The sequence below is a fragment of the Quercus lobata genome, chromosome 2, assembly GCF_001633185.2.
Source record: "Quercus lobata isolate SW786 chromosome 2, ValleyOak3.0 Primary Assembly, whole genome shotgun sequence".
Classification (NCBI taxonomy): domain Eukaryota; kingdom Viridiplantae; phylum Streptophyta; class Magnoliopsida; order Fagales; family Fagaceae; genus Quercus; species Quercus lobata.
The window spans coordinates 96,620,447-96,643,270 of NC_044905.1; the positions used below are offsets into that span (position 1 = coordinate 96,620,447).

The following is a 22,824-nucleotide window of genomic DNA, read 5'->3' on the forward strand; positions in this document are numbered from 1 at the left end:
TCTATGTCATAATGTATAACAATTAACTTTTTCTTGCTTAAAAAAAAAAAAAAAAAAAAAAAAAAAAAAAAAAACTTTCTCTTTCTCATTCTTCACCTAATACGTTATTGTCCATGAAACAGAGGGTTTAGATTGGTTTCCAATTAAAAATATGACAAAACTTAGGTATAATATCTTAAATGTTATTCCTTAAGTTTCTTTCTTAAAATCCAGTCATGTACCTATTTAATTAAAAAATACACTTTCATCCCATGAAAATAAATCCACGTGGCAGAATTTTAAGAGGTGAACTTAAAGAACAGTACCTAAGTATTGTATTTAAGTCTTGTACTTAAAAATATTGAAACAGAATATTACAAGAAAAAAAAAGAAAAAGAAAAGAAAAGAAAAGAAAAAACTATCAGCTTCAGTACTAACTCTTAATGAAGGGTATTTATCTAAAGAAGAAAAAAGGAAAAAGGAAAAACTCTTAATCAAGGGTACTAGCTAGGAACCCAGAAGAATTGCCAATCGTTGTATAGAACAGAAAATGGAATATGGAATTGAAATGTCATCTCAGTAAAGAGAAAGAGAGCCTAAATCTCTTTTGACTATGCTCCATTATTATACTCTCACTTTTCTTCAAAAATACAAAAGAGCTTCTGTGTAAATTTGGAAAGAGCTTTAATAATTGCACCCCATCATTCATATTATCCACATAGCGAGCATGGAATTGGTGACATACGATAGAACTCAAAATTTGTAAACGAAAAGCATCTTTCTATCTTTAAAGCTCGTGGAGTTTCTTATCTATGAATTTTTTTGAGAAAAGTTTCTATTTATAATTAATTAGATGAACTTTCCTTATCAAAGCTTGGCCTACGTTGACGTTAAACCATAATCAATAACAAATTTAAAAGCTATAATTATAAGTGAAGGGACACAATGACTGTTATTCTATGTTTTGGAAAAGATTAAATGGCATGGAAGTGTTTAAAAGAATTATTGAGAAAAAATGATTGTATTGATCTAAGATAATAGTGTTAATTACAGATATATATAGTAATGCTTAAGCAGCTAAAACAAACCCAAAACTAACTTATCTGATCTTTACAAACTTCCTAACTAACTAACAGAAAAATACAGCTAAGCAAACACGTGCAAGTCATGTGTTCACTAACTAGCATTAAACTACATGTAGCCTTTATTCTTAAACTACATGTCGTTGATCTCTGCTTCAGCTACACTGCTACTTAGACTTCTGGACTGATGTGATTCAGTTAGCTCTTCTAGTTTCTTTGAATTCTGATACTCCCCCTCAGGATGGACATCATGAGAGTGAATATTGGAGATGCCCATCCTGGTAAGAAGACCAGAAAATTGACTCCAGCTCAAAGCTTTTGTCAACAAATCAGCTATCTGACATTGGGTACGAATGTCCATCAGCTTTATAACTCCTGCCTGCACTTTGTCTCTAACAATGTGACAGTCTATTTCAATGTGTTTTGTACGCTCATGGAACACTGGATTAGTTCCTATGTGAATAGCAGCTTGAGAGTCACTGAACAACAAGGCAGCCTGACTATGTTTTATATCCAAATCCTTAAGTAAATATAGGATCCATGTCACTTCACATACTGCAACAGCCATGGCCCTGTACTCTGCTTCTGCCGTGGATCTTGAGACTGTGTTCTGCTTCTTAGACTTCCAAGAAATAAGAGAGTCACCAAGAAACACACAGTAACCAGTGATGGATCTTCTAGAATCAGTACATGCAGCCCAATCAGCATCTGCAAATGCTTTGATATGCAAAGAGGATTGAGAAGAGAAGAACAACCCTTGTCCTGAGGTACCCTTAAGATACTAAACCACTCTATAGGCTGCCCTAAGATGAGGCTCTCTAGGCTTAGACATAAATTGGCTCAACCTGTGTACTGAGTAGGTGATATCAGGCCTAGAAATGGTAAGAAACAGCAGCCTGCCTATCAGTCTCCTGTACATACCAGCATCAGTCAATAACTTGCCTTCATCTTTGCTTAACTTGAGATTTATCTCCATGGGAGTTCTAACAGGCTTACACCCAAGCATTCCCACATCATTGATCACTTCAAGAGCATACTTTCTTTGGCATAAAGAGATGCCTTTCTCAGATCTAGCCACTTCCAAACCCAAGAAGTATTTCAAACTGCCCAGATCCTTCAACTTGAACTCCTTATTTAAGAGAACCTTAAGGTCTGCTACAGATTGAGGATCATTGCTGGCAACAAGTATATCATCAACATATACCAAAAGTGCCATGAAAGAAGCTCCTGAGTGCTTGGTGAACAAAGAGTAGTCTGCCTTAGACTGCAGAAAACCATGTTGCAGTAAAGTTGTTGAAAACTTTGAATACCATTGTCTTGAGGCTTGTTTAAGGCCATACAATGACTTGTTCAACTTGCACACAAGCTCCCCCTTGCTGGGCAGGCCTGGAGGAGGACACATATACACTTCTTCATGCAAATCACCATGAAGAAATGCATTGTTAACATCCAATTGATGGAGAGTCCAGCCTTGCACAGCAGCCAAAGATAGAAGGAGTTTGACAGTCACCATCTTGGCAACAGGAGAAAATGTCTCAGTATAATCTAAACCCTCTTGTTGAGTATAACCTTTGGCCACTAACCTTGCCTTGTACCTCTCTACACTACCATCTGACTTGTACTTGATTTTGAATACCCACTTACATCCAACTGCCCTTTTATGTGGAGGCAAAGGAACAAGAGACCAAGTGTTATTAAGTTCTAAAGCCTGAATTTCGGCTGCCATGGCAGCATCCCAATTAGGATCACCAACTGCCTGATGGTAAAACTGAGGTTCAGGAATTTGGGAGATACTATTGCAAAAATGAGAGTAAGAAGGAGAAAGTTTATGATTAGAAACATAATTGGCAATAGGGTATTTGGTGGAAACAGCATGGCACTTGTAAGCTTGAAGGTAAGCAGGTGGCTTAGAGATTCTAGTAGACTTCCTAGGACCAAGAGTGGTTGGAATAGGACCAGCTGGAAGAGAGGGAAGAGCATGGACAGAATCAGTGGACAAAGAGGAAGAGGGAAGGTCAGGGAGAGGAATAGTAATGTCATTAGGAACAAAAACAGACAACTCCTCAGGAAGATCAACAAAATGTTCTTCAAGAATGGTGGAATCAACATGAACAGAGGTATCTAATATAGGAGTAGAGTGATGAATAGAATCAGTGATAGGAAGAGGTGGAGCATCAGGAAAACAATCATGAAAAAGGGGATCAGATTGAGATAAAGGAGCAGAAGCAGGAAGAGACTGAAATGGAAACACAGATTCATGGAAAAGAACATCTCTAGAAATGAAACAAGATCTAGTCTGCAAATTTAAAAGTTTATAACCCTTAACCCCAAAAGGATAACCCAAGAAGACACACTTAAGAGCCCTAGGATCAAATTTGCCTCTATTGTGAGAAAGAGTAGAAGCAAAACACAAACAACCAAACACTTTGAGATGGGAATAATCTGGAAGTTTATTATAAAGAAGCTCAAAAGGGGATTTGTGGTTCAAAAGAGGATAAGGGAGTCTGTTGATGAGGTGAACAGCAGTGAGGATACAATCACCCCAATAAGCAATAGGGATATTTGATTGAAGTCTTAAGGCTCTAGCAACACAGAGTATATGCTGATGTTTTCTCTCCACAACAGAGTTTTGTTGTGGAGTAGCAACACAGCTGTGCTGGTGAATGATACCATGAAGTTTAAAGAATTCATTCATTTGAAATTCAAGTCCATTGTCAGTCCTAAAGACCTTAATAGACTTACCAAATTGATTCTTAATCATGGTATAAAAAGACTGTAATAAGGACCTGGTTTCAGACTTGGATTTCATAAGATACACCCAAGTTGATCTAGTGCAATCATCAACAATGGTGAGAAAATATTTGTGACCTGCAATAGTAGGTACCACATAGGGACCCCATATGTCACAATGTATCAAATCAAAGGGAAATTCAGAGACATGATTATGGAAAGGAAAAGGAAGTCTTTTATGCTTGGCTAGAGGACAAATTTCATAGATTTTATTAGAGACAGAATTGAGATCAGGAAGTACATTTTTCAAAACAGAAATCTTAGCATCAGAGGGATGCCCAAGTCTAGAAATGCCATACAGAAAAAGGAACTTTGACATTATTGACAACATGAGATTTATTGGGACTAAAAATGGAATGAAAAACAGAATTGAAAACAGAATGAAAACTTGGAATAGCCTGGGACTGAGTTGGAATGGCACAAATATCAGAGGGGCTATGTTGAAGAAGATACAACCCATCATGAACTTCACCCACACCAATCGTCCTCCAGCAATTGAGGTCCTGAATGAAACAGAAGGTAGACAAGAAAATGAGACAACAATGCATTTTCTTGGTGAGCTGGCTAACTGATAATAGGTTGAACGAGAAAGATGGGACACAAAGCACATTGGTTAAGACAAGATTTTCAGAGAGGCATATAGAACCAATATGAGTTACCAAGGCAGTTTCACCATTAGGAAGAGCAACCACACAATTAACAGCAGTAAAATCAGTCAACAGATTAATAGAATACACTATATGGTCTGTTGCTCTAGTATCAATAACCCAAACATTACCACCAAAAGCAGTTCTATGTGTGATTTGGGCAGAAAAAACTGAATGCCTCAAATTAGAACAAGTATGACTAAATGTACTTGCCATGGTGAGAGCATCTATGCCACTGGAAGAAGAAGTTACAGATGGATTAGGCTTGATCACACTGTTAGCCATGTGTGTTTCCTTGTTCCCCATATTGAACTGAGCTTCCTTGCCACCAGAATTAAGATGAGCAGCTTGCATTTGAGTCCCCAACATAGTCAAAAATTGCTGACATTGTTCTTGAGTGAAAGGAAAATTAGCAGAGGTATGATCATCATCTGCATAAGCCTCTTGAACATTGACTTGATTCACCCTAAAATTCTTGCCTTTAGGCTTAAAACCTGGAGGAAAGCCATGTAGTTTGAAGCATTTCTCCATGATATGCCCAAGCTTCCCACAGTGAGTGCATATAGGTCTGTCTCTACCTTTGGAATTCTTTCCTCCAAAAACACCAGAATTGGCAAAGAAGGCAGGAAAATTAGGAAAATTAGGATTGGAATTAGCATCAGATCCCTTCACTGCAAGAGTAGTAGACTCTATGTGAACAGAATTTCCAATCCCTACACTCCTCTGCCTCTCTTCTTGAATCAATAAAGAGTAAGCTTTGTTGACGGTTGGCAGAGGTTCCATCAATAAGATCTGACCTTTGATCTGAGAATATGACTCGTTGAGTCCCATCAGAAATTGCATGACTGAGTCTTGAAGACGAAGATCTTCAATCTTCTGAGGCAGATTGCATGTACACTTCCCACAAGAACATGTAGGAGTGGGCCTAAAATTCTGGAGTTGATCCCAGAAAAGCTTCAATTGAGTGAAATAGTTGGTGATTGAAGAATCACCTTGACACATTGAAGCTATATCTTTCTGAAGCTGGAAAATCCTAGGTCCATTTCCTTGAGAATGTGTATCCCTGAGGTCATTCCAGATTTCCAGAGCAGTATCCCTGTAGGTGATGCTCACTCGAATTTGAGGTGACACAGCCTTCATCAACCAAGAACCTACCATGTTATCACATCGAATCCAAGCATCAATAGCTGCTGGAGTTTTTATCAATGGCGAAGAGAGAGTAATACTACCATTGACAAAACCAAACTTATTCTTAGCAACCAATGCTTTTCTCATTGAACGAACCCAAGCATGATAATTCTCACCAATCAGTGGTTTGGACACAAGCATGGCTCCAGGACTCTCAGCGTGATGAAGAAACAGAGGATTTGAGATATCCTCTACAAGTGCAGGATCTTGCACAGAGGAAGAAGATGAAGTATTCGTTGCTTCCGCCATTGACGAAGCTTCAAGACTCTCAAGAACAAACCCTAGAAATTTTGGGAGAAAATAGAGCAAGAAGGCTCTGATACCATAAAAGAATTATTGAGAAAAAATGATTGTATTGATCTAAGATAATAGTGTTAATTACAGATATATATAGTAATACTTAAGCAGCTAAAACAAACCCAAAACTAACTTATCTGATCTTAACAAACTTCCTAACTAACTAACAGAAAAATACAGCTAAGCAAACACGTGCAAGTCATGTGTTCACTAACTAGCATTAAACTACAGGTAGCCTTTATTCTTAAACTACATGTCGTTGATCTCTGCTTCAGCTACACTGCTATTAGACTTCTGGACTGATGTGATTCAGTTAGCTCTTCTAGTTTCTTTGAATTCTGATATGTTTGAAGCATGAAATCATTGACATATATAGTTTTGTTCATATGAATGCATCATTAATTTCTTGTAGCATTTCTTCTCTCATTTCTAATTAACCTGAACATGTGGTGCATTTTTCTTTTGAAGAAAAGTCACATTATTGTGCAAATCACCTTACGCTTAAATAGCACAAAGCGTGAAGATAGACAGTGCCATTACAGCAACATCCATTAGGGTCATTATCGCACATTCCCCTTGTAATGAACTGTCTTCAAATCAAATCGCCCATTCTATTCATTTGAATAGATCAAAGATGTTGCTTACCTCAGAAACTTTGTAGAAACTATTACTTTGACAAATTAAAGTGATCCAACTATATATAGCGATAAATGGAAATCTCCGAAAAATCTATTTCAGGGTTCTTGTGGTTGAAGGTTGTTCAAACAGAAAAAAAATTCGTGGATTCAAAGCAGATCGTACCAATAATTGTGACCTGCATTACGTGCTTGAGGTCAATTCAAAACATTCCTGTTATAATTATCTATACAAATCTAGGTCTAGCCAAGAGTCGTACCTTTTTCTTCCATAGAAAGTTTTGAAAGTCATAACTCATAAGGTTTATGTCTCTGGCTAGAATTGGACCATGTGGATTATTATCTTGATTCGAGAATTTTCATGGGAGAAATTTGGGTTGGCTTTTGAATTTTAGTGTGTAGAGTACCCCATATAATGATTAAGCTTTAAATGTGTGTATCACATTGTATGCAATTATTATTATTATTATTATTTTGGTAAATATAGTAAGATTTTAGTTTATAGTATTCCCTCCATAATAATTGTTCATTGTTCTTTATTATTAGGCTAAAACACTAATTAGTTTTTAGTGTTAATCGATAAGAGTTGAATTCAAATTCCTTATTCAATTGCAAGAAATTTCACTAATTAAGTAAACTAAAATCCACAATAATATAAAAATATGCCATGAAATGAATAAGAAATTTTTTTATAGACTTTCATTATATAGGCAACATTGTTTGACACTATAAGATTTGGATTTATGACAACCAGTTGATAATAAATTAATAATTGTTCTTTATCATTAAGTCAAGAATTAATCGTTTTTTTAATGTATTTGGGATTCAAATCTTAGCAGCATTTTGATTACAAGAGACTAGTTGAACTAATAGGAATTACAGTAGTATGAAATTATGCAATGAACTGATAGGAAAAAATTATTATAAACCTTCACTATATAGCAGCTTTGTCTCTCCCACAAACACAAATTAAGTTCAAGCAATATTTGATATAATTCTTATTATTGTTACATCACTTGATACCTTTATATACATATATATATATATATATATGAAAATTCTACTTACTAGATTACATTGTTTTCTCTTGCTCTAAATACTTGTAAAATATCAAGATAATCAAGCATTAATAAAAACTTTATCACAATATATAGTTGGCTTCCAGGGGTGTCACAGTAAAAAATTATTTCCCCTCAAGCAAACATTGCAGATGACTTAACCGTTGCTATACTTATTGATCTAGATACAGGTTGGTGGAATGCTCCTCTTATTGACCAATAATTCCATCCCTTTGAAGCAACACAAATCAAAGCCATTTCCCTTTGTACCACTCATCAAGAAGACTATGTACTCTGGCCGAGAAGCAAATTTGGTATTTATTCAGTGAAAACTAGTTATCAACTTCTTTGTGAAGTAGATAGTGAGGTTGCATCGAGTTCAGATTATACAGAAGTCAATAAATTTTGGTCCTGGCTGTGGAGAGTTCCTAGTAAGGTTAAAATCTTTCTTTCGCGGGCTGCTCAAACGCTTTGCTAACTAAAGCTAATCTATAGAGGAGGAAAATTGCGGGTGACGCTATTTGCCCCAAAATTCATGTGAATGAAACTTGTACCTCCCCTTTCAAAATTCTGGAGTCGGTAGCTACTTTTCTCGCAGATTTTCAAAAAAGGAAAGCTCCCCATATACCACGTCCTCAACCAATCTTGACGAAGTGGAAACCTCATGTTCTTCATGATGAAAGGTGTGTATGAGTTAAGTTGGGTCGAGTTGAGGAGTTTTTTCAATCGAACCTATCATGGTTGGTTAAAAAAAATCCAACCCAACCCATAACAGGGTTCAACCTAACCCAACCCAACTCACGTGAATCAAGTTGGACCCATAGATTGGACAATTTTTTTTAATTACTACTATTATTATTATTAAATTGAGTATTAGAATAACATCACCGCAAATAATAGCAAATTTATAACCAAATAATCGTGAGCATAACACTAAACAAACACAAAATGTATGAGAAGAACTTAAGACTTGGGTTTTATTTAGGAAGATGGGCAAAAATTAAATAACAAAACTATATAATATATTTTTAAAATTTTAAAAATACGTTAAACATAGGTGAGTTGGGTCAAGTTAGGTGGATTTGTAAATCTCATGACCTGAACCCAAACTGACCAACTGTAAAAACAATTTCATGACCCAACCCAACCCACCAACCTGGTGGATTGGGTTAAGTCAGGTCGGTTTTGGCAGGTTCGCAAGTTCACTACACACCCCTGTTTATGAGTTTAAAACTAAAATCGATGTGGTTGCTTTTGAAGACACTAATGAAGCTAGTAATAGGGTGGTGTTTTGTAATGATAAGGGTGAAGTCTTGGTTGCCATTTCCGGAAAAAATCCTTGCCTTCGTCAGTGGTTATGGTGGAAGTGATAGCAGCTAGAAGGGCGGTTCAATTTGTGGTAGAAATTGGTAGTTCTCACTCTATCTTTGAAGGAGACTGAGATTATTTACAAGGCTCTTACTTTGGATACTGATCCTCTCTCGACCATTGGTCATCTTATAAAAGACACCAAGTCTATAGCTAGTTCGTTTATGAACTATTCCTTATCATATACATAAGAGGTAGGGCAACATAATTGCTCATGCTTTAACTAGGAGAGTTAAAGATTCTTCTCCTTTGTTAGTTTGAATGGAATATATTTCTCCAAATATTTTAATTTCCCTTGTTTCTAACCTTGTAGTTTTTTATTAAAAGGGTCCATTTGAGATCCGCTTATTTTACTGAAACTAAAATTTTTTTGTTGAAAGTACTGTAAATAAAGATGAAAGTTAACTGAAATAGTACAGTGAAATCTATGAATAATACCAAAAAGTGTAATGGGACCTATAAATAATTGTAAAAATAATTTGAATAGTAATAAGTTGTCAAAAATAATTTTTGCCAAACGGACACTAAGTATTGCTGATCCTTTTCTTTTTTTTTTCTTTTTTAAAAATTATCTATAAGAAGTTTAAATTTACTTATTTATTTTTAAATATTATGTATGATATGGATAAGTGGATTCTTTAACAGTTAAACTATTAAATAATATTTGTGTACATTAAGAATAAAGAGAACGTCTAATCTTTTCTTTTTTTTCTTTTTTGAGAAAGGAGAACGTCTAATCTGATGACAAGATTTTCAAATTATTAATCTAATATATAAAATGTTGTAACATTAATGATGAGTTACATAATAGAGTTGGCATTTTGGGATATGGATTTGCTTAAACTTAAAGCGTCCTACATTTCCATGCACACGTACAGCCTTAAAAGACTAAGTGACCAAGGTTGGGCCTCCTTTTAAAGCTCAGGCCTGACCCAACACTTTATTCGATATTTATGGGCAGCAGGCTCGCTTCCGCTAAGCCTATAATGTCAGACTTGGGTCTATTCTTTATTTGGAAGAAAGCTCAGTCAATGTCTTTTGGCAAACATGGTCCATGGTACAAGCACACAACATTGGGTCATTACTGATTTCTTTTGGGGCAAACATTACTGTTCCTAACGTACCAAAACGAAGATTGGCATGGGATAACAATCAACGTCATAGCAAGCTAAGGTCCCAGCTCCAACCTAAGTCTCAGGAAAAAGGGATGGGGAGGAGGGGAGTAAAATTTAGAGAAGTGTTATGTTTACAACATTTTTATAATATTTTTACAACAAATCCTAGTTGACTGATTGTTACAGATTTTTAATTTAAATCCATCACTAAAATTACTTTCATGCCTACTTGTAATAGCCCATAAGAACCTACCATCTAAGATTTGTAATGAAAATGTTGTCAAAAGGGAGGGGGTCCTAAAAAAAAATAAAAACAGAAGAAATTTGTACTTCCATCCAAGTAGCTAGATGCATAATTTTTGGATGTCAGATGTTGGCAATCTAAAACGGTATTTTGCTCTGTGATCTCTGGTTTGTCATGTTTAAAAGTAGAGTGTGGTAATTTGAGGTTAGCAGAGGCATATTCACATGAAAAAATTAAATTGTTTACAATATACAAAAATTTAATAATGGTTGGCCCAACTCTAAATTTATGTTCACCAACCAAAATTCAAAATAAACTATATGGATTACAATTATATATGTTGGAAATAAAGGAGAGATAATACCTGACTTTTCCTTAGAAATTATACAATTTGATTTTACCAAAAGAGATGGCGGAGATGAGGTATGAACCAAGTCACTGTCTTGAGACAAATCGTGTTATTTACGGTATATCCAATGTAGTTAGACAAATAGTTTCTGCACATTATCCCCAAGATACAACAGTCCAGCCATCTTTGCTGATTATCCTTGCGAGCTTACACTGCTCGTAGGATATAAACTTTTTATAGTACTTTCTTTTCCCAGAAAATTTAATAAAAGATAGAATATTTTTGTGAGTAATAAGAAGTAATAGATGGTAAGTGTTTAGGACAATAATAATAAAAATGTTTTTTTGAAAGTCTATAACTTTTGTAATTCAAAAATAATGTGTATATTAGAAACTTTTATTTTTTTTCCATATTATAGAGCCAGACATGTAGCTTGTCCTTAGCCAAAGAATAAAAATGTTTGCTAACTTTAAATGGTCATAAAGTTTTTGAGATCAATGTATGATCAATAGCTTTCTTTTTATATATATTATATATAAACCGGTCAAGACTTTTTGCCAATGTACATATATACGTTGAGGTAAGTTAATAGCCAAAATCAAGTTTTTCTTTTAGTGTTAGAATGCCATTAAAAACAAAATAACAGCCCTTAACGTGGCTAGCCTTTAGATATTAAATAATATTTTCCTTTGAAACTTTGCCTATACACAATAATTATAACCAAGAATGAAAAGTAATAGGTAATGCTATAAACCATCAATGGTAAATTATATAAATATATAGTTGTACAATATCTGATAATTTCTATCTATAACGTTACTATTAAATATATTAAAAGAAAAGTTTTAAAGCAAAAGTTTATAAAGAAAAGTATATTAAAAGTTGGCAATATATGGTATTAAAATTCACATTAATTTTCAGAGATTTCCTAATGAAAACCATTGACAATAGCTACTCAAATTTTGAATTATATTTGAATTTTCAAAATTTAGCAATCAATGTATTTGACAGTAAGGGATAGTTGATTTCCTTAATTCACATAAATGAGTATTAAAATAAATATAATATTTTTTATAAAAATATCCAACAATATATATATGTATTTGGGTAGATATTATGGAAATTCAATTCACAATATCCACTTTATGATGATTGCTCTTATCATCAAGTTAAGACATTCAACTCACATATTCACATAACAATACTCGCAAAACTCGCAAACATATACAAAATCCACACACAAACTCATAATTTCAAAACTCCAATGCACCTATTAACTCTATCACACGAAATAGATAAATACCAAAACTACTCTATCAAGAAACTACATGTTTTTTTAGGAGTTTCTCCCCATATAGGATAACCTTAAGGCAAAAGCCACCAAACCAATTACTCTTGAATAAGAAACCTTTTTCCATATAAAGGAAAAACATTTTCACTCACACCCAATAAAAAATCCTACCCTTCCATGCCAAGAAAACCTAAACCAAAGCAAATTAGGAATTTGAGACAATTTCTCAACTCAAAGCAAATTACTTCCCATGAACTAAATCACATGGACTCCTCTACTTCTCCCCCTTTGTGTAAGTTTCATATCAATTAGTGATATTATGTTACCAAAAATAAACATATATAACAATAAATAATATTTAAAAAGCCACTTATTTTTAATAAGTAATATTAGAGATACATTTTTTCGCAATTGTTAATGAGAGCATTACTTTCACTTGGTCCACTACTAGTATGACTTTTATGATTTAATATGCATAAATTACGACCTATCATGTTAAAAATTGTGACAAAAGTGGAAATTTTAAACTTTCTTTTTTTCTTTTTTTTTTTTTTTTTTACACTTACTATTTTTAAGTTTGACAAAATAGGAGACCATCTCAATTTTATGCTCTTAAAGCCATTGATTTCGGTATGTGGCAGACTATAACCCCAGCTCAATCAATGCTTAAGTTCTCCATTTTTATATATTGTATTGATTGTATATTTATATTGCAGATGAAAAAATGCAGCAAAAAGAAAGGGATACCACTAGTTTACATATATTAGAAAGGATATTTACAATTTTTCAACTTCCCCTTCCCACCCACCAAAAGGCTTGTCTACCAATTATTATTTTATGTCTTTGGGTTACATCACAGGTAATATATCCAGGTAATACCAAATACTTTGTTTTTTGTCTAAGTTGTTAGCTAGGAAATATTACAATTCTATAATCCTCGAGAAAAATAACTCTTTTTTTTTTAATACACAATGGAAGAGTTCCCAATCCTTTTTCCTTCCTACCATGGCGTTTGTTGATTGCAAAGCTTAGAATCAATACAAAAGGAATGAAGAAAAATACAAAGAACAAAAAGAAAACCTATAGAAAAGCTCCCTGGAGGCGTTAAGAGGACAATAACCGAATGGGCTGCACCGCTTAAAACTTGGGATGCACGGACGCGGCTCCCAGGGTCGCGCACCCGCGTCCGACGCGGCGATGCGGGAGGGACGCCGCAGACCGCGCGTCCGTGCCGCGTCCCGCCACGTGGCAGTGCCTGAATCGGGCCGACGCGGCTCAGATCGGCGCCAATACGGCCGAAATCGGCGCCGACGTGGCCGAAATCGGCGCCGACATGGCCGAAATCGGGCCGACTCAGCCTGTATCGGCCGTATCGGCCGAAACAGCCGAGTCAGGCCGAAATTAAAAAAAAAAAAAAAAAAAGGTGCAAAACGCACCGTATGACTAAACCTAAGTACCCAGACCCCCTCAAACCCTCACATTTCGTCCAAAGCTCCCAAAGGCCCTCTCTCACTCCGCCCCTCATCTCCCTTCTCTGTGTGCTGTCACTGTGCTCCGTCCCTCATCTCTATTCTCTGCGTTTTGAGCTTTCTGTGAGTGTTGTGTGCACACTGCACTGCTTCAGCCTTCAGGTGTGCTTTCTCTCTGCTCTTTTCTTGAATTTTTATTCTTTGTTCTTTACAATTTCTCTCCGAATCTGAAAATTTATATCCTTGACTGCTTGCTGTGTTTTTTTACTTGTTTTTTCAATTATTTCTTGTGGGAGTTAAAGGGTTTTGTTAACATGTGATTTGTGATTTGTGGTTTGTGGGAGTTAAAGGGTTCTGTGTTTGTTTGCTGTGAACCTGGTTGCTATATTTTTTTTACTGTGAACTTGGTTTGATTTATCATTAATTTATTGTGTTAATAGTTATTATTTGTAGGTTATTTGTGGGAGTTAAATGGTTTTTTTGGTTCTGTGGTTTTGTATTTTTTTGTTGTGAACCTGGCTGTTGTGTTTTCTTGCTGTGAACTTGGTTTGATTTATCATTAATTTATTTAGTTAATAGTTATTATTTGTAGGTTAAATTGAATCTATTGAATTTACAATGGACGAAGTTAATAGCACAGAAAGTTCACAAGAAGTGTCAAATGCTGAATCTCCTCTTTGGCAGTATGTGACTAAAGTAGAAAAACCGGCTGGTGCATCTGTTAAATCCGGTGGAAACACATATTTTAAGTGCAACTATTGTGATATAGTTTTTATGGGATCCTATTCTAGGGTTAAGGCTCATTTATTACAAATTTCCGACAAAGGTATTAGAGCATGCCGTAATGTGTCAAAGAGCCATAGGTTGGAAATGCAGCGAATGCATGATCAAGTTGAGGCTAATAAGTTAGAGTAAGAACAGAGAAGTCAAATTCCCTTACCCCCACCTCCCCCAGGCCGTGGGATACCTATTTCCCCATTTCGGAGACAAGAAGGGAGTGATAGTAGTCATAGTACAAATCCGGTTAATGCTAAGAGGAGGAAGGTGACTATGAATACTATTTTGGAGAAAGCATTTCAGAATAATGCTAGACATGATTTAGATAGTAGAATTGCTAGGATGTTTTACACCGGTGGGCTTCCGTTTAACTTTGCAAGGAACCCACATTATCGTAGTTCCTATGCATTTGCTGCTACTCATAGCATTTCGGGTTATCTTCCTCCTGGATACAATGCTTTGAGGACAACACTTTTGCAAAAGGAAAGAGCTCATGTTGAAAGACTCTTGAAACCAATTAAGGACTCTTGGCTTGAAAATGGTGTAAGTATAGTTTCTGATGGATGGTCAGATCCACAAAGGAGGCCTCTTATTAATGTTATGGCTGTATCAGATGGGGGTCCAGTATTTATAAAGGCAATTGATGGGTCAGGTGAGTTCAAAGATAAGCATTACAAAAGGAATGAAGAAAAATATAAAGAACAAAAAGAAAACCTATAGAAAAGCTCCCTGGAGGCGTTAAGAGGACAATAACCGAATGGGCTGCACCGCTCAAAACCAATGGAAGGTTCAAAGATCTTGTTGATCCAAAACTTAGTGTGTGTTTGTATTCAGCTTCTGCGTCCACGTTTAGCGTTTCATGCGTTTCAGCTGTTTTTTTTTTTTTTTAGCCGCACTTGTTGACTTTTTGTCCGTGAACAGTGCATTTGTGCACTGTTTATGGATCCACAAATTACACTTTTCAGCAACTTTTTCATTAAAAATAGGTTTCACGATACTATTCACACATTTAAAAATTATTTTGTTACAGTGTTTTCAGTTTTCAGTTTCAGCAAAATAAGTTCTATCCAAACACACCCTTAGAGGGAGTTTTGATGAAACTCAGCTGAAACAAGCTATTGCAGTTGCTTCTTTATGTGTGCGAAGTGATCCTGATAAGCGATCCAACACGAAGGAAGTGGTTAGCCTTCTTAAAGGGCATGAGCCAAAAGGCACCGTTTTGCAAATGAAGATTAATAGTGTCAAATATGAGGAAGCATTTCTGGCACTTGACCAACATAGTGATGATGATGGTGCTGATGAAAGTAATGGTTACGGGGTTTTTAGTGCTTTGGAGGAGCAGAAAATGCAAGACCCTTATAAGCGCCATGGAGATTGGAGAATCACTAGAAGTCTAAGAGAGATTGTGTTTCCTCTTGATTTATCTATGTGAAGATGGTTTTTTTTTTTTTTTTTTTTTTTTTTTTTTTTTTGGGGGGGGGGGGGGGGGGGGGGTGGGGGGTTCCACGGCAAGAGGAAAATGGTGGGAAAATTTAGTAATATAGTATAATAATAAATATAAATATATTATACATATATGTGATTGTCTTGAAGATGAAAATGTGTAAGTCATAATTTATTTGCTTCTTTTGTTTTATTTCTTTGAAATTAAGATATTTTAGCCAATAATTGCTGAAGGACAACGGTATAGATACAATGAAGATGAATCTATATGAACAATTATAAAATAAAATAAAATAAAAAGTAAGAAATATTAAGGCAGCAAAAGGATGGATTTTCTCTCCTCCATTTGAATTAATGGAGAGAATTCTGTTCACATGTGTGAATTGATGCAATTCTAGAATGAAACTAAACCAAATCGCTCATTTAGTTTACAAATAGTTATCACATGACAAACTACTTAGTGATCTTATTTTGAGCATGAAGCATCACTAAGGTTTCGTTTGGGAGTTCATAAGGGAATGAAAATGAATGAAATGATCATAAGAGAATGGAAATGAATGAAACGTAAGTAATCTTATTTGGGAGTAACATGGAGAGAATGGAAATGGAATCATTTTATGACAATATTACAATTAGACCCTTATTTTAAAATAAATTGTTGAATATATAGGGGTATTTGGGGAGTTTTAGTAAAAAATTCATTAAATCTAATTTCATTCCCTCTCATTCCTCCTAATTTCGAAGGAATGAAAAATTGAGATTTTAAGGGAATAGAAAGGAATAAGTGTTCCCTCCTACTTATTTCATTCCTTCCCACTTAAACTCCCAAATAAGGGAATAGACTTTCTATTCTCTCCATTAAAACTCCCAAACAAGGGAATGTAAGAATATTATAAAATTATTCTTTTCATTCCTTTCCATTTCATTCAATTCTCTCTTCCCAAACGAGGCCTAAGAGTACCCCCTTGAAGGGACTAAAGTCATTGAACCTTGGTAAGTGTCAAGCATGTGAGAAATTTGTTGTGGGAAAAACGTCACATACAAATGCAACAAAAGCTTATCAGTAATTTTTTTACATGAAAAGTCATTAGACTAGAATCAGAATTAGAGCTAGTGGCATTTTTTGCGCCCTCTATAAATCTTATCAGGGTTCAAAGTCAAATTGGGGTTTTATATATATTAGGCGAAGGAATTTAGGAATTTTAAGCTATGGGGATAGGTTGGCAAATCTCATATTGTACCCTATAAAAAAAGATAGAGACAACGAAAATAGGAAAATTAAGCCAAAATTTAATTTAGTTTATTGACTTTTACTTCAACCTAGTCCACTGCTTTATAAAAATGAGTCTATTTAGTCTTTTTTGTCCAAATCTAATAGCAATTGAAGCCTTAACATTTATAAACATGTTTTTAAAATATAAACTAATACTTATCATACAACAAGATCTATTAAATAGAAAAACTCATGAATGTTTTTGGTTAAATTGTTAATAATAAAAAATTTAACTAAGTGGTTTGCTAACAAATTTGGACAAAAGGGCCACATAGACTAATTTTGACTATGACAAAACTTAAGTATAGTATCTTAAGTGTTGTTCCTTAAATTCTTCTCTTAAAATTCAGTCATGTGACTACTTAACTAAAAAATACAGTTTTATCTTACGAGAAGAAATTAACATGGCAGAATCTTAAGAGAATTAAGGAATAACACCTAAGTACTGTATCTAAGTTTTGCACTTTTGACTACATGACTAAATTGATAAAAATTAAATCTTAGTGACTAATTTAAAAATTAAAGCAAAAATCAAGGGATTAAATTGAATTTTAGCAAAACAACAAATTATATATCTATAAGATAAACCACAATGAGTATGTGAGATTTGATGCAACCATATCACAAAGAAACATGCTTCAAACATGGTTAATTAAAATATACGTTGTCTAGTAATTAATAAAGTTTCTAGATAACTTCAGCTCATGAAAGTATTTGGTAATTTATGCAGATGCTCTTGTCCAAACCTTACTCTTAAAAGAAACACATCAGCTTATTCGAAGCTGAAATCACTGTCGTCATGGTCAATAATCTCATAATAAGATGATGGTCCAGGTCGAGAACTGCTAGAGCCCTTTCCACGCCTCCTTGACTCTTCCCTGTAATACTGCATACTCTCACGGCAAGCAGCCTCGAGTTCTTCATCAGCATCACGTTTAGCTCTCTCCTTTTCCATCTGAAGTGTCTCGAGGCTTTCTTTGATAGCTTGCTCGATTGAAGCTTTCTCCTCTGCATCCATCTCTTCTGTATTAGGAATTTCATGTGGTGGAGCATGAGGTTCAGCGTACATCTTTTTTATACCCTCCAACTTTTCTCGGTTCATCCTTTCGATCCTCTCCCTCTTAAGTGAGAGCTCGATAAGATGTTCCTGCATCAGCTTAATCACATCGTGAGGGACCTTGTTACATGCAATCACATCTCCTCTTTTTTGAGCAAGGTGTTGCTTGAGACGACTCACGCCACCCCACATGGTGTGTCCACAAAAATTGCAACGAACATGACAATGGTTTCCATCAATCATTTGGCAGTATTGCCAAGCTATATCAGTCAGTCTTTGTCTCCTCATTATGAACCTAGCTACATAAACATTTATAAGCTTTCTCGTGTTACGAGTTAATAATAATTCAATAATCGACAATCAGGCCTAAACGGTGGAGTAAGAAATTCGGTCGTCTAAGGTCCCAAGTAAAAAAAAGGCCCCTAAATTTTAATCAATAGGGTTATTTATAATCAATAAATAAAATAATTTTTTTTTACCAGATGAAAAACAAATAAAATAATAGTGAAAAATGCAACGTTCACAATATTTTTCACAACATTTTTACAACTAATGGTAAGTAGCAGGTTATTATAGCCTATTATTGGTGGCAAAAAAATAATTATAATGATATTTTCAAATAGAAAACAAAAAGCAGTTTAAAATCTAGGATTTGTTATAAAAAAATATTGTGAATGTTGCACTTTTAAAAATAATAATAATAATAATAAGAGTTTAGTTAGCAAACTTTTACTAGTTTTCATCTAAGTCTACCACTAACACAACTGTTTTACTTACCACTATCAATCTACCACATCAACAAATATGAAAAATTTTGTCAAATTTTTTTTGTTTATAAAATTTCTAAAAAAAGAAAAAATTCTTCGTAGTTCATTTTAATTAGTAGTAATTTTGCATCTAAAAAAAAAATGATCAATTTTCGCCTTAGGCGCCCAAATGCATCAAGCCGCCCCTGTCGACAATATACTTAAAATTTCTAGCTAGACTAAAATGAAACTGAAACCTAGTGTTTGTGTTAACTACTTAAAAATCTACTTTGGGTTTCTGTCCAAGTCAATCATGTTTAAAATTGGAAATTGCAATCTTTGTTTGAACCACATTTGGAATGAGAGACGTGACGGTTGAGTTGGAGCTCACTATAGCAAAATTCAACTTTGAACGAAAAGGACTTCCTTACAAAAAAATGAATTAAAATTTTTTTTTAAAAAAAAAAAAAAGACCTATAATTTTCTGTGGAGTTTATCCTTAGTGTGGTGGTCACTCCACAAGTATAAAATTCTTGTGGGGTGAGGGGCAATAGACAAGGTTTAAATCTCTAAGAGGGAGTTTTACACACATATATACTTAGATTATATTAAAGTAGAATTTTTATCTTATATAAATAAAAAACATAATAAATAAATAAATAAATAAAAGAATAATTATGGGTACAAAAGATCAATTGAAGTATCAAAAGACAAAATATGACAAAATCAACTAAAGTATTTATATGGATGCTTAAAATTATTGCCAATATATAGATCATGGAAAATTGTCTGAAATAACTTTCCTCACAAATCCTAACTATGTAGTTCATTCTCACCTGAAAATGAGAAACAACCACCAGATATTCACCTAGCATAAATGGTGAGAACAACTAAACCATTTAAGGGCAAAACTACACTACTTAATTGAATAATTTAAGAGCAAATATTAAATAATTGAACCATTCAGGGAAAAAATTATATTACATAATTAGGGGCACAAAAGATCAATTGAGATATCAAAAGGCAAAACTAAGAAATCAACTAAGGATATGAATGCTTAAAATTATTAGCAATGATCAAGGAGAATTGTCAAAAATAACTTCCCTTATAAACCCTTACTATGTAGAATTGTTCTCACCTGGAACAGAGCAGAACAACCACGCGATCTTCACCTAACTTGCATGAATGGTGAGAAGAAGGCTTTTTAAATTCAGTCTACATCGAGATCTCCGCCAATTTACACAAATGTTAATATTCAAGTTAACCTTGATTAAATTTTTTAAGTTACAACTTATTTATGGTAAAAACAAAAATTAAAATTAAAAAGAGACAATGTATGGTGTTTCCTTGCATAAAATGTGTACAAGGTAAATGTTGTTACTCTCACAAGTGCAAAATTAAATATCTCAAATTTGGCAAAGTATATATAGATGATTGTCCAATTAAACATAATGTAAGAAAGTGTGCAAAATCCAGAAAACATTAGAGAAAAAGAAAGTCCTGAATTATCTTGCAAATTACAATTTCCATTTGGCAATGAAAATGGTGATAGTAATGCATCACAATTAAAGAATTATGGACATTCCTTAGAAAAAGATCGTGAAAATAAGCAGGAAAATTTAAAACCTTAATAGGTTAAAAGATTGAAATAATAGTTAATCTTACTATAAGTAGGGGTTTCAAAGTTGAATTTATGAAGAGATGAGATTCAACAATGCAAGGTGAAAATATCACAAATATTTTATGAAAAATGTGAATTGTCATATGAAACTAAAACAATGTATTGCTAGAAGTGTTAGCAATGAAATGAGAATTATCGTCACTAAACACAAAAGCTTATACCGATCGACAAAGAACATGTCATTGCCAAAAACCAAATCTCTTCAACTGAAATTTTATTTTTCCATTAAAATTTTAAATCTTGTTGCAAATGGCATGCACTCTTGTAAAACATATGGTAACAACATTTTTATTGCATGGAAAAGGACTTCGATGACAACAGTTGTCACATTTTTCATTTTTCTTTTTTCATGAAAACCTCTTTTTGCAACAATGCCATATAGTCACTTAAAGTTGGTGATGACTAGTTTACTATGAGATGCGTGTTGACAGGATAAGGCCTTTTATTGATCCTGAAATTTTTGTTTTTTTTTAATATAGAAATTTGGGACAATTTTAGAATATTTAGATGTTGCCACTTATTTTAACTTTTAAGGAAAATAAAATATAAAATAACACCACTAAAATTTATTAAATTTCAATAACGAAGCAATTTGGTGTACATTCACCAAAGACTATTTGGGATAGGCATGATAATTTTCACTAAACTTGCTCCAAATGAGATACGATTTTCTCACCCAATTAATCAAATGGAACTAATAAGCCTTGTATGTTTAAATTAATTAAACTCAACTTCAGTTCAAACATTAGTACGTTAGACTAAGTTCAAAGCCCTCTAGTTTTAAAACCATAACATTTTAATTATATATATTTATATATATCCAAAGGTTCATTACCAAATCTTAGAATAAAGAAAAATTGGAACCTAGCAAGGTTAATTTAAAAAATGTATATTATAAATTATAATGAGTATGCATAAGTTAAAAGATACACAGCATTTATAAATAGTGATCAATGTCATCACTTAGGATTTGTTTGGCTGGAGGAGTGGAAAAGTGGGAGAATGAAAAATTAGTGGGAGGATAGAAAAGAATTGGTTTTCCCCTCATGTGCATTTAGTTGGAGAGGTGGAAAAGTAGAAGGGTGGAAAATTCTTTTATTTGGTATGAGAGAAAAAGGGAAAGATGAAAAATGTAATTTATATAAATTAACTATTATGTCCTTATTATATAATATATAAGAAATAGATATATTTACACTCATTAAATAATATAAAAATTAAACAAATACATATAAATTTATATTACTTTTCTTTAATATTATATATAATTTAAAATTTATGGGCAACAAAAATTGATTATGCGTTAATTGGGAAGACATTTTCAAAAAAAAAAAAAAAAAAATCCACATGACCATTGTTATGTAAACTAGGAAGATATTCCCAAAAAAAAAAAAATTTATCCACTAGCCTTTTCAATAATACAATGACCCTTACACTAAAAACTAGGCAAACTTGGCAAATCAACTGAGCAAGATGTGGGAAAGTGAGAGGGGTAGGTGAGAGTAATAAAAAGTTAGGATTTTTGTCATACAACAGGCCTCAATGTTTTCTCTCCTTTTTGGAGAGAAAAGTTTTTGTGGGCCCAGGTGGAAAATGTCTGGGTCCCACACAAAAGTTTTCTTTTCCCTCCTCCCAACCAAATAACACACAAATTCATTTTCTCTCCTATTTTCTCTTTAAAGTTTTTCATCCTCCCTCTTTTACCTCCAAACAAACACACCCTAAATGATTATCAACAATGACTATTATTGTCACTAAAAATTAATTTATCACCACTAATATCTTCTGGTGAATTTTTTTCATTCCATCGTATTTATTAACAACAATCTATTAGTGATAGCAATTAGTTGTCACCAATATGATGTTTACTTAGTAGCGATGACATTTTGGTCGTCATCGATATTTTCATTACTAGGAGTAGTCAAAATTCTTGTAATGTGAAAATATGGAAAAATAAAAGAAAACACAAAATATAACTATGTAAATGCAAGTGAAGGGAGGATAATGCTATATAGGCAAATCACTTAATCATTCATCATCGAGAGGCATATTTGTGAGAAACAATGCATCATAATGACAAAACAAAATAGAGAATACAAGATATATAGTTTTGAAAGTTTGGGAGATTCAATATTGTGCATACACTATAAAAATAAGGGAATTCTATCTTGAACAAGTTAGAGAGCTCCAATTATGTTACATGAATTCAAGGGTGGAACTACAGCCAACGGTGGTAGTATAAATTAAGTCAAAGTTCAGTAGCAATACTTTTTTTTTTTTTTGAGAAACCAGTAGCAATACTTGAAGCAATGAAGGATATTTTTGTTATGTGATT

The 22,824-nt window shown here is 33.8% G+C and overlaps 2 protein-coding genes across 2 annotated transcripts; both read right to left on the reverse strand.

Annotated features, from left to right (window-relative positions):
- Positions 1–4,135: 4,135 nt before the first annotated feature.
- LOC115973965 lies at positions 4,136–5,935 on the reverse strand. The gene has a single exon (XM_031094200.1). The coding sequence runs from the start codon at positions 5,933–5,935 to the stop codon at positions 4,136–4,138; it is 1,800 nt and encodes a 599-aa protein (XP_030950060.1).
- Positions 5,936–17,571: 11,636 nt separating this feature from the next.
- LOC115977710 lies at positions 17,572–19,976 on the reverse strand. The gene is made up of 2 exons (XM_031099734.1): positions 19,947–19,976; positions 17,572–18,357 (listed from the first exon to the last, which is right to left on the reverse strand). Exon 2 carries the CDS (start codon positions 18,348–18,350, stop codon positions 17,778–17,780), a length of 573 nt encoding a protein of 190 aa, XP_030955594.1. The 5' UTR covers positions 18,351–18,357; positions 19,947–19,976; the 3' UTR covers positions 17,572–17,777.
- Between the last annotated feature and the right edge of the window lie 2,848 nt (positions 19,977–22,824).